Source organism: Buteo buteo, chromosome 12, assembly GCF_964188355.1.
Source record: "Buteo buteo chromosome 12, bButBut1.hap1.1, whole genome shotgun sequence".
Classification (NCBI taxonomy): Eukaryota; Metazoa; Chordata; class Aves; order Accipitriformes; family Accipitridae; genus Buteo; species Buteo buteo.
The window spans coordinates 5,915,354-5,927,978 of record NC_134182.1 but is presented as its reverse complement, the minus strand read 5'-3'; the positions used below and the strand labels follow the sequence as shown (position 1 = coordinate 5,927,978).

The window sequence follows — 12,625 nt, the reverse complement described above, 5'->3', positions numbered from 1 at the left end:
AGGTTTCACCAGAGAAATGCAGCCCTTTGGCTGAATGTCCTCAGATACCCGAGGGTGATGCCGTGAGACCCCTCGGGGTTCCTGCCAGCCGGGCTGGTGGCTCCCGAGCACCCAAGTGCCCTGGGGATCCTGCCCTTCAGAGCCCTCTTGGCTGGGGTCGGGGCCAAGGGAGATAGTTTTCCAGACTTCCAGGCTTTTTGCCGGAGCTTTGGGAGTCTGAGAGACTGGGGAAACCTGTCAATAAGGGTCTGGAGGTATCAGGGGCTTCAAGGTTTTTAGCCCGTGGGGTGTCTGCCCTCTTATGCCAGTGGCAGGTTTGAAGGTTTTGTCTAACCCAGACCAGACGGCAGACTCAGGTGGGAAATTTGACATGGGGGGGATTTTAAATCCTGTGTGAAAAAGGAACCACACTGAGGATGAAGGCAAAGAAGTTTAAAAGCTGGAAAAGCCCATACAGCCCAACTGGCATTATCAAAGCCCAAGTCAAGTGCTTAGGAGATTTTTGGGATGGCCTGGGGTTTGTGCTTCAAGAAGTCAGCCTTGACCCTCTGCTGGGGCCGGATTTTAAACACTTGTAATTCTGCTGACCTCTGCACCGTGCGAGAAAGGGGAAGAACAGGTCTAGGTTTTTAAATAATAATAATAAAAATAGTAATAATAATACCACCCTTCGTGGCATAATTAAGGGAAGATTGCAGCTTTCAGCCGCATTTCAGTGTCTGTCCACCTGGAGGGAGCTGTGAACCACATCCTCCAGCCTCTCTCTTTCATTAAATAGGTGCGCTCCAACCGTGCTCTTATCCTCTCGGCAGTCTCTAAAACACAATCAGCCCACAGATAAAAACAGGAGTTGTCCTGTCATGGCTGTGAGCTCTGTAAAGATGGGTTTGAGCTGGGTAATTTTCTCTGTGTTGGCCCTGCTGTCGGTGGACACTGTATCATTAGCCCCAGGAGAGGTGGTGGGGTGACAGCAGCTTTGCTGTAAGCCCCGTTAGGAAACTTGGTGCGATGTGCGTGTTGCTGAAAAGCCGGTTTTCTTGTTTCCCCTGGCTTTACATGGTGCTCTGCTTTTGCTCACAAAGGTGGTAAGGGTGAATCTCAGCTATTTCCCAGGAATACCGGGTGTTCAACTCTTAGATCAGGCTACGGGAAGCTGATAGCTGGGCACTGTAGGTTACTGGGGGGTGGTTTCTGGGTCTTATCTAGTATATACTTTCTGGAAATCCAAGACTGGTCTTCTGTGCTTTGGCAGGGATCAGTTCCTAGGCTTTCCCGCTCCATTTGCTGAGTTGTTGAGTTGGTCAAGCACTGTCATGGATTTTCTCTCTTCATTCTTTAGCGTGCTGAACCGCACCCCAGTGCACCTCGTCCATGAAATCATACTAGTGGATGACTTCAGTGATGATCGTAAGTGACCCTTTCTATGTTAAAAGTGAGGGGCCAAACCAAAAGAGAGTGTGAGAGGCTGGGATTTATGCAGAGAGGGGGGAAGAGTTTGTCAAAGCGGAAGGAAATTTAAAGCTCTGTAGGTGTAGAGAGCAAACCCCGCTGTGCCAGGTTTGCATCGCCGCGTGAAGAATTCAAATTGCAAATGATCAAACCGCTTCTCATGAATATAATACAAGAAAAACGCATGGCAAATAGTTTTTATGCCCAGTAGACGTGAATCCAATCCTTACTTGGTTGTATTCTGCCGCAGCTATGGTGTGTTTAATCTGGCTTTCAGCTGCAGCCAGGAGCAATTCTGGGTTGACACCACTGGAATTGCACAGGATAATGATAGTCTGACCCTCCTGATGTATGCACATGTTCTGCATACATTTATGTAGGTGGCCAGCAACTCTTGATTGTTTTTTGTTTGGTTTTTTTTTTTTAATTCACCCTCTTTTTCACCCACGTAAGGAGGATTTCCTGCATGGGTTGTCCATTTCTGAGATGCACCATAAATAGCACTGTACACCACAGACAGCCCACCTCCTCCTGCCATTCTCTCCCAGTAAATAGCGTGACTCAAGTGCAATCAATAGGTCTGATCTCTAGCAGAAGTCAGGGGCTTCCAGGGAACCATCCCAGCTAAAGACCTTGCCTGGTGAGATGGGTGAGTGGAAGATTCAGGTGCTGAGACCAAGTGCTCAAAAAACTGTCTTAGGCATAAAAAGGATGATAAAATACACTTAAGACTGAGCTGTCCATGGCACTTACATTTCAAGGAGCTGCAAGATGTAGCCACTTACTAGGAAATATGAAAACTAAGCCAGAGAGGTTAAAAAAAAAGGATCTATGCTTTGCTCTTGGGTATTATAAATAGGCACTGCCTCAGAGAGCATTAGGGACAGGTTTCACATGAGACCCACTTCTCGGCATCGACACCTCCCTGGGGAGTCGCTGAAGCCGGGGGAAGGGGTTGCAGTGATTACGGTGAGCTTTGGAGCGACTCCAGTGCATGGGGGGCCAGGCTGGGCAAGCCTGAGGACTGGCAGAACGGCCGCGATGGAGAAAAGGAGCAGGTGCAAGGACTCGAGCTGCCCCGGCGTACAGCAGAGCAGGCTTTTTGAAGGGGGGAGGAAGTAAATGCCAGTTATTTGGCTAAATAGACAAGGCGCTTGCCTTCCTGAAAGGAGAAGGGTTTGTAGAAATGCAGTTTTCCTGCCACAGCACACCCGATGGCGTGAGCCTTGGAGAAGGAGCAGGGCTGGGTTTAAGCTCCTCTCGTTCCTGGGGCACCAGGGGGAAGCCTGTTTCCCACCTAACTTAGAGTAGCCCCTCGGCTACTCGAAATCAGTGCTTCTCAGCTGTCTTACATCTCCTTTCCTGTGATAATCTGAGCCTGCTGGCATCTAGTCTGCATGCATTTACATAAAATACATCTATTTGCATAATACGCTGTATACACACGGTCAGTTTTTTCCCTGCAACCCACCCCAAGCAATTGGTGCTTTTATCTCATGCCTAGTTGTGTCTCATTTCTCACCTCTCTCTGTCCGTTGACCTTTTATTCGCTGGGATGCAGTTGTTCTGCACGTGGGTGCCCGCACTTCCCAGCAAATCTCCATGGTAGGTCTGTAGCCAACCCCTGCCGCTTCTGCCCCCCTCGTATGCGCAGAGCAACGCAGCCCTGTACCCCAGTTGTTAGGGATACTGGTACGGTGATGTCTCTCGTCGACAAAGATTTCTGGAGGGGATGAAAGCACTCAGAGGTCCGCGTGGGCTCACGGGGTGGGTGCCAGGGATGGGGCACATGCACGTGTGTTTACGGTGCCGAGGAAGAAGAGGCAGAGAAGCAGTGAGAGGTATGAAGGGGTTGCAGAGGTCATGGCGTGGGTGTGCGGAGGTAGAGGGGACTGTGATGGGTGCAGATGCCTGCAGAGCCAGCTCTTGCTGGGAGAAATCTGGGTGAGGAGGGATGCTGGGGCTGCAGGCACCACCGGGGTGAAAGCAATGGCAGCAACTGCATGTGGGATTGCAGGAGCTCCCTAGCTCAGGTGGGGGTGGCTGTGGGAGCTCTCTGCCCCGTGGAGCTGCTGCCCCAGGTATGAGGAGCCCTTGGATGCAGCATGGGACTCTCTTTGACCATCATTTTCTCCTTGCTGAGGGCTTGCGGGCCCCCTCAGGAGGCTCCTGCCCCTCCACACAGACACGCATCAAACAGCTTTTGTGTTGCTTTGCAGCTACCAAAAATAGTCGTTTGCATTAATGTGCAAAAACTCTGACTCTGTCCCCAACCACGGCTCTTCTACACTGACTTTCCAGTGTAATTCAGCTGTTCTCGGTGCAAATCTGCTGGGTTTACACTGGTTTTATGAAAAGTGCTGCTCTGCCAGTCCCGATTTATACTGCATGAGCTGAGGGGTAAGACTGTTGTGCCCCAGCAGAGCAATCGCCCTAACAAGCCATCAGCCAGCCCAGGACGGGGTCCTCTCCCTGCTCCCAATCTCCCCTAGGACCATTTCTGCTGCCAGAGCCACCACGAGGGCTGAGGGTGACGTGTCCTCCCTTTGTGTTTCCCAAGCTGATGACTGCCGCTTGTTGGGCAAGCTCCCCAAGGTGAAGTGCTTGCGGAACGGACGGCGAGAAGGTAAGAGCTGCCTGCCCGAGACCCAGGTGGGAAACCCAGATTTTGGGAGGTGTGAGAGTGATGGAGCAGGGGGGGAACCTCCATGGAGTGGGCGACAAGGGAGGTCAGTGGCTGCTGGGGATGGGGGGCCCTGATAAAAGGAGATGTGATAAAGGGCTGGGATTTGAAATAGATCCCCCCTCTCTTGCTGAAAAAGATGGGACTATTAAGATATCCAATGAGGCTCAGCTGTAGCTTATTAACCAGAAAATTAGAACAGGCAAAACAAAGCCCCGGGTCTTTTTTTTAAAAGATGTTTGCTCTAATGAAAGAGAGGAGATCTGCTCCTGCTGCTTCTGTGGGATTTATTTTTTTTTAAATAATTAATTATATTTGAAAGATTAAGAAGGACTATATGGAGGATGAATGTATGTCCTATTGGGCTGTGGCTGGCAACCTTTTGAGACATTTTCCAGCTCCCTATAGTCTGAATGGGTGTTTTCAAGTCCTGCTTTGCAGTATTAGGAAAACAAAAAACAATGAAGTTCTTTCATGCTGAAAATCAAAGGCGTGAGTCCAGGTGTGTGTCAGGTTGTGGTGATGGAGGAGTGGAGAGGGTTTGTCTGTGGATTCTTTCTGCAGAAGGTTTCAGATCTGCAGGTCTGGTCTCAAGGTGGCATCACCTCCCCATGGGTGTAAGAGTTATACCTGCTTTGGCAGGAGGGTAGGGGAGGTCTCCATAGACCTGCACCTCCTTCTCACCTTTCTCTCCTGTGTTATGGGGGTACATATGTGCTCACCCCCAGCACTGGATGGAGCTGCAGGTATCGGTGCTCTATAAAGCCATTAGGATTTGGGTACTGTTGTGGTTTAACCCCAGTCAGCAACTAAGCACCACGCAGCCGCTCACTCAACATTCTTCTCATACCTAACTCAAAAACATAGCATTGTACCAGCTACTAGAAAGACAATTAACTCTATCCCAGCTGAAACCAGGACAGGTACCCAGCCTGGAGGGCTTACCTCACTTAATACATCACTGAAGCTGTATCCTTCATGACCTGCCAGGATTTGGGGAGGGCTGGGGTGGGTACAGCAGACTGTGTCTACCTGCAAGATCGTAGAAGTTGCAGAGAGAGATACAGGAACAACCTAGGTTGCAGGAGGTGACCTTGGCAAATGCTGGATTGCTCCAGGGTTTGTTCTCCTGTCCCTCTCCCTCCTCCTCAGAGGCTGTTCCTTGACCCCTTTCCTCGAGGGAATTTTAATATGAAAGTCAGTGACCTCCTTCTGCATGGACCTGATGCGTGGCTGCTCCCTGAAACGCTTCTGTCTCTCTTTATCCGCTCCTATCTCCCTTTGTATTACCATTGTTTCTCCTTCATCAAGAAGCTCTGCTCCCCTTGAGCAACTTGCGTGTCCTCTTGTTTGCCAACGGACCATCTACTTTCTTACGTTGCGCTTCACTTGAGCATTGGCTGCAGGCAGGAGGAGTGTTGGAAAGCCAGTTGACTCCTGCATAAATAGGAACAGAGCATCTTCAAGAGCGGTGATCTTGCCAAAGAGTCTAGTGTGAAATCCGTGTGTGCAGCTGTTTTCCATGGCTTCCCTCTTTGTTCATTCTTCTCTCTCACAAACGCACGCAGCGATCCATCTCCAGCTCCGAAGGGCTCTAAATTCACCATCAATGTCCTGATGAGCCAAGCAGGCTCTTAGCACCTTGAGAGCCGACCCTCTTTACGTGGTGGAAAATGTGTTCCCATTGAGCTGCAGATCAGCAGTGCCCCCAGGGTGGGAGAGAGATCTGGGGGTCACTGGGACACAGAAAGGGGCACAGCAGGGAAAAGTCAGCAGTCTAAGAAAAGCCTAATTCTGGCACAAGGTGATCCTACCCTCGACTCCCCTGGCCCATTCCCCACTGACTTACATCTATGTTGGATTTATTACCTGCAGGGGGTTATGAAAGCATTTTGAGTCGTGTTTTGCCCCAGAAGGTGACAGTAGAAATAATTGCACAAATTAAGGATTGGCATAAATGCCATAAGTCATTAATCTTGGTGGAGCCGTTTATTTGCTTTGGTGACCTTGGGAAATGGTTGACATGCCCTGCAGTGCCGGGAAGGAGGCAATGAACCCGAACCGTGTTTTATCCAAGTGGGATTTAGACGCGTCACAACCCAGGAGACGCACAAGTGCAAGAGACCGTGCTGGAGGAGCCCGAGGACGTTGCCCATCCATCTGGGCAGCAGCTGACATGGTGTGTCCCTGAACAGGTCTGATCCGGTCCCGAATCCGAGGGGCGGATGTGGCACAAGCAGGAGTCCTGACCTTCCTCGACAGTCACTGCGAGGTGAATAAGGACTGGCTGCTCCCTCTGCTGCAGAGAATCAAAGAGGTGAGTGCTCCCGAGAGACCAGGGCTGCCCTCAGGGGATGCGTCGCTGATGTCCACCTCCTCTCCCCTCTTAATGGGCTTGACCACCCAACTGTAGCCAACCACATGCAGGCATCCCAGTAAGAAAGCGATGAGCTTCTGGGGTGCAAAGTGGCCTTCGCTGGTCTTCCTCTACCCAGCAGCCAGGTGGGGTTGTCTCCATGACTGGGAGAGCCTGTGGGTGCCTCTGGGGGCCGTGGGGCTCTAACTGGCAAGCACAAGTTGAGTGGTGAAAGGGGAATACGTGGGCAGTGCTCCAGCGGAGTTTTTAATTAGGCTCATGTAAAATGCTCAGTGCTGATGATTTAAGGGAGTGACGGCTCCTAGAATAGGGGCCGAATTTAATTTCATGCAAATTAAGCACTAATAAATTGATTTAATAGGATTTAAATTCTGCTGATTTCAGAGCAGACAATGACATTCGCCTTTCGCCGGCGGCGACATTCTCGCCAGACGTGCGCGCGGAGGCTCCCGGCGCCTTGTCACTGGAGTCGGAGGGGGCTCTGTGCTGGTGACCTGCTGGCACGGCGCAGGGGATGACGCCTTCGGCTCCGGCGCGGACGCACGGTCCTCGGTCCTTTCCCTCCGCTGTGCCTCTTTCCTCCACCCTTGCTACACCTCTGGCTCCTGATCGCTAGTATTTATTACTCGGTCGTTTTAAAACTATGTTGAAATAATATTATGTTGAGATGGGCGGCTGAGGAGCAAGGGGAAGCCGAGGCGGTGGGTTACGGAGAAACCCCCTCGGCTGGTGTTCACGGTGCCCCTTGTCCAAGGCGTCCTGCTTTTCACACCTCTATAGGTGATAGCCCTGCTGGCTGGGCTATACATCCCCTGTGTGCAGCAGCGATGGGACAGGGGGAAGGGGGGCACAGCACCAGGTCAGATCCTGCCAGAGCGGGCGAGGGCGGTCGGTGCCGCTGGTGCTCGAAGCGCAGCCAGCGCTGGAGAGGTCCCAACCTCGGTTTGCAGGCTGGGCCGCAGTGCTGCTGATAAATGGTAATATAATGAAAATGGCCTTTTCATATTATCGATCGCAGCTCTGGTGGAATTATGAGAACACCTGCTATAATACCCCACTCGGGCCTCATAGCCGGCCTGCCCCAGGGTGGGATTCACACTAAACTTTACTGCATCGGTTTGTTCCTCTGAGCTTTTTTAAGGCAAGCATTCCTCGTTCTCTGCCAAAGCCCTGCTGTGTTTTGGTGAGGAATATCCAGAGCGATTGCCTCTTTCCCAGGCAGAGCTTTTGATGTGTTTTGGCAGGAGAAGGGCAGCAGTGGTGGCAGGAAGGGGACAGGCAGAGCTGCTTTCCCGTGCAGCTCCAGGACTGTGCCCCGTGTTCGGCACCCGTGGGGTGGGTGAACGTGGATGCCATGTGTGGCATCGCTGTAGGAGTTTCACTGCATCGTGGTCTGAATGTAGCATCAAATGTACGCGTCACCTCCGTGAAGTTCTTTTTATTTGTTTTTCTGGGTTAAATCTTTCTCTGGCTGGAAGTAAGGCAGTCTGTAAGCTTGCACTGCTGCTCGGGCTGCTCTTACCCTGCCCCATGTCTTGCAGGCCAGGCACAAAGGGAGACTTCGTATGAAGAATGTTGAAGGACTTGCAAAGCAAGTGGGATCCCACTTGCTTGCTTTTTAACTGCTTGCAAAAGCTGCAGGATAAGGGCAGAGAGTCCTCAGTTTCCTTCTTCCCAGGCCCACTGTACCCATCCTTTCCATCAGGGTTAAAATATTGATCAATGAAGTGTATGAAATGTTACTGCTGCCACCTTCAGGCTGTGCTAAAGAGATGGCTTCCCTGTCCCACTGCTGCGGTGAAGATGAGCCGCTTAGAAAGAACATTTTCTTACCGCGTTACTCCTAGGAACAGTCTGCTTTGAGCTAATGTGTTTTAAGTTTCAAGCAAAGGAGAGCGGTGATTGCCTCGAAGCACGCCCGGCACTTTCGCCACCACCAGCCACCCCGCGCGTTACTTCTCTTTTATTTTCTCAGCCAGAACAGCTATTCCTACAGCCTTCCATGGTGCAAAATGCCAGAGCCCATGTGTGCCACCATGCACCGGCGTGAAGGTGCCCCTCAAGCCCCACGTTGAGTTTTCCCAGCAGACGATGGCATCCCCCCCCAGGCTGATGCTCACTTTCAGGCATGGGCAGCACGTGCCCAGCATATGGATTTGGAAACAAGCAGGACTAGAAAGTCTAAGAGCAAGTGATGGGGTGTGGGGGGGAAAAAAGGGGGTGCAGGGGGTCTCGGACCTGTGCCTGGGAGGGTGCGTGTCCCTGGGAGTGGCAGTGACGGTGGGTGTTTTGTACCAGCACGTTTGCAAGCGTATGACTGTGAGCGCGTGGGCACGGGCTCTTGTTTTTATTTACGGAACAAATATCTCCTAAAGCCATTAGCAGTGCATTTCGACTGAATAACTTTTCTGAAAATGTAATTATCCAGCCCAAGGCGTTTTTACAGTATGGCTCAACAAGCTCAGCCCAAAACCAGATTTGCAAATGGTACTGGGATGATCCAGTGGATGGTGACCCACTCACTTCCAGCTCAAGCACCCCCCCCAGTTTGGTGCTCTCCTAGGGCAGGGGGAGGCAGATGATGGCCCTCTCATCTTGCCTAATGCTGCTGAGGGGCCTGAGGAGCAACCGTGGCCCTTTTTGTTGACCATTACAAGGTCATGATGTAGAGGTTGGGAGACAAGCTGGAGTCAAGGTCCTTTTCCAAGGTTGAAATGCATCCGTTGTCTTCAGGACCATTTTCAGAGTTTTTTCCTGTTGATTTAGTTCCATAATTCGGTTTGTTTGAGAAGTGTATTGGAGAAATGCATTCGCAGGTTTTTGAGAATTTCATGTGAAAGAGGGTTGAAGATTTGGGCGTTGCTAATATTAACATGCCCTGGCGTGGGAGGGTATAAAAAAAAAAGAAAGGTGAACCTGCCTGTAATAAGATCTGGTGCTCAACCCAAAATAAATCATAGCAACAGCGCTGTGCTCTTGAGCATGCCATGCTTTTCTTTTGAGGGTCAGAGAGACCTTCACAAAAGCTGAGTAAATATAAATGTTCCCAGGACATGGCAGGGAAAGTGAGGCAGGGAGAAGGTTGCACTGCTGAAGGCTAGCATTTTGCAGTAGTGCACTCAGCCAAGATGTAAAGGGGATTTTCTTGCAAGAAGTTGTGCCGTGCAATGGAGTGGAATCGAAATTGGGGACCAGTGTCGGCTAGTTACAAGTGCTCACCAGTAAGATGCTTGGGGGGCAAGTCTGAAATGACTAGATACGATCCTTTCCCTGCAGTGTTCAGCACGCAAAGCAGATGCTTTGCTCAAAACCTTTCCCCTACCCTCAGGCAACTAAAACGTGCTTGGGTATACTGAGCTGTGGCAGCTTGGGGGACACTATGCAGCAGCTACAATGGGTTTGAAAGGCTCATCCTGCTTGGCTGTGACTTGAGTTTCCCCACGCGGTATGTAGGTACAGCAGACCTTGCCCTTTCAGTGGGATGTTTGACTCACAGAAAGTCATGTTAAGGCTCCTGACTTGTCGTTGTTATGGAAATACCAAGTATTTGTCATGCTTATTTGGAAAACCTGAGCTCTAGACCAGCTCCGAGCTCATGGCCTTTGGTTGCTTTTTCCTACAGCTGCGTTTGAATACTTTTGTTAGGACTAATTTCTAAAACAAAGTCTTTCTGAGTGAGAGAACAAGCCCATGTGTGCTCAGATGCTTTCCTTTGCATGGCTGTGAAAAACAATTTGATCTGGTGAGGGTAAAAGCTTGAAGTTTGAGCTATAATTGGAGTTTGGGATTTTTGAAAAGAGAAAGGGAGATAAGAGAGCAGTCAAAGCTGTCAGAGTCTCTTCCTCCTGTAGATATTTTTGTTCATAACTGTTTGTATAATCTCTTTGTCCATAACAAGATGTTAATTAAATCACCACCAACTCTTTAAAATAATTCAGGCCTTTTTTTCTTAACCCTTTCACACATTTGGCAAAACTCTAACTGTATTCCCATAGCTTGTACATTTAAAAAATACCTGTATTTAAGCTGCCTGACTGCCTGTGTTTTTCCTCTGTTGTTGCAACCGCCTGTTTGTCGCCATACTTCTGAAATCCAGTAAAAAGTATTTGAGGGAGGTGAAAGGGGAATACGTCGGTGAATTTGCAAAAGGTGGATGGAGCTTTGCATCCAGCCAAGTTGGGCACCGAGTGCACGCACAACCTACGGAGGGAGGGACTGTGGGTGAACTCAAAGCCGGTGAGAGATGCTAGCTCAGCAGCCCAGAGTCCTCTTTCCCAGGAGAGACAGTGCCTGTCTTCCCAGCTTCTCTCACCGGCGTGCCCCTGGCTCCCAGTAATATCTCTGCCGCTTGGTGCTGCTGCCGTTAATTCCTAGGTTGAACTGATGTGATGGCTGAGGAGGAGGAGGCAGTAACGGGCACTCGTCCCTGACAAACCTGAATGACACCAAGATTTCCAGCCACCTGGTGTCTCCAGGAGTTCAGAGTATCCCTTGACCAGTTTGAGCGACGTGATCTGAAGTCACGGGTCATTTCGCTTCTGCTTTCCAGGATCCCACCCGAGTGGTCAGCCCTGTTATTGACATCATCAACTTGGACACTTTTGCCTATGTGGCGGCTTCCTCGGACCTCAGAGGAGGTAAGTCCAAGCTGCGTGCGTGCCCCATGGGCGTCCATCCCGCGGCATGAATGTGCACTGGCCCGAGGAGCTGGTGGCTCTGCACCACACCGCTGGCTCCTGCTACCTTGCAAAAAGTTCATTAGCACTGTTCAGTACTCCCCGCTGGCTGTTTTCAGGCTATTTTAGAGACAGGTAAGTGCGGTGTGAGGAATGGTGTTTGCTACAGTGGATAAAGCGGTCAAGCAGGAAAGAAGGGTCATGTCGAAGCCACCCTTGGCAGCACTGAAAGCCGGGCTGCTGACAAGAGGAGATGGGGGATGTCTAGGCAACAAATGGAGGATGCGACTGGAGCGCTTATTAGTATGCCTGTGCTATTTGTAGCATGCAATATCCATCAGAGCGTGTATCTGTGTGCACAAGGGGACAAAGTGAGGTTTCAGCAGCATCTTTAATTCTGACTTTTTCTGCCTTTGGAGTGCTTGACTGCAATTGTAATGCAATGTGTTGTTTCTTGTTCATATGCAGTAGTAAAATATGTTAGTCATTGGACTGTTCTCCCAAGAGCTGCATCTCCATGGCTTAGGTCAGTTGAAAGTGGGGAAAATACTCCATCAAATGTGGCTTCTGCAGCCTGCATTGCCTCCTAATCCATACCCATTTCTACTTTCCCCATGGTACTTCTCTACTTTGGTTTTAGGTTTTGACTGGAGTCTGCATTTCAAATGGGAGCAGCTTTCCCCAGAGCAGAAAGCCAAACGACTTGATCCCACTGAACCCATTAAGTAAGTCAAGAGGGGGAAGGAGGCACCTGAGGAATGTGGGGCAGGACAGGCGTCTCATCTGACCTCATGTGTGTCACCATGCACCATAGCAGTGTGATAGTCCTTCCAGGACGGCTCTGAACATCTAATAACTGTAGCGAGCTCCTGGCTGGCTTGGGTTTTGCAGTACAGCTTCACCTGCCAACACTGAAGCCCGAGGGTGCTACAAAGGTAGAAGGGGTATATTTATGGTTATTTGTGTTTTGGTAGTGCTAAGGAGGCTGAGTATGGTTAGGGAAAAAGCCTAGTGCTCTAGACTCCTGCTTCTCTCAGCTCAGCTATCACTTAAAAATAAGGCGGTGTCCTCAGCCCACTTGACAAAAACGTGGTTTTCCAGACCAGCGCTGCTCTTCTGGACCTCGCTGAAGGCTCCTCAGAAATTCAGGATGTGCAGGAGAGATAGCGAAACTGAACGGGAGAGATGCCATCTGTCCTCATGCCGTGGGATGGAGGGAGTCCTTCATTCTGCTGAAAATCTCTCCTGGCAGCAAGCCTAGTGCTGGTGTCTGCATCCCCAGCCGTGAAGCGCCGGGGTGTGTAACACGGAGGAGACCAAATGTTGGAGGAAGCTCAGGGCCTCAGAAAGCTCTCAAGGGAGCAAAGCACTGCTTCTCCTTAGGATGCTGTTGTTAACAGGAGCTCTCGCTGGCTTCCCAGAGGCTCGCCTTGCGTTCCT

General features: G+C 50.5%; 1 protein-coding gene across 1 annotated transcript in view; it reads left to right on the top strand.

The window, feature by feature from the left end:
- Window positions 1–12,625, top strand: part of GALNT14 (polypeptide N-acetylgalactosaminyltransferase 14) — a 100,964-nt gene that overhangs the window by 67,546 nt on the left and 20,793 nt on the right. The window contains exons 4-8 of the mRNA XM_075042492.1: window positions 1,340–1,407; window positions 4,010–4,075; window positions 6,328–6,449; window positions 11,059–11,146; window positions 11,826–11,910. Of these exons, the coding sequence (XP_074898593.1) occupies window positions 1,340–1,407; window positions 4,010–4,075; window positions 6,328–6,449; window positions 11,059–11,146; window positions 11,826–11,910 (429 nt within the window). The remainder of the gene's footprint in view (window positions 1–1,339; window positions 1,408–4,009; window positions 4,076–6,327; window positions 6,450–11,058; window positions 11,147–11,825; window positions 11,911–12,625) is intronic.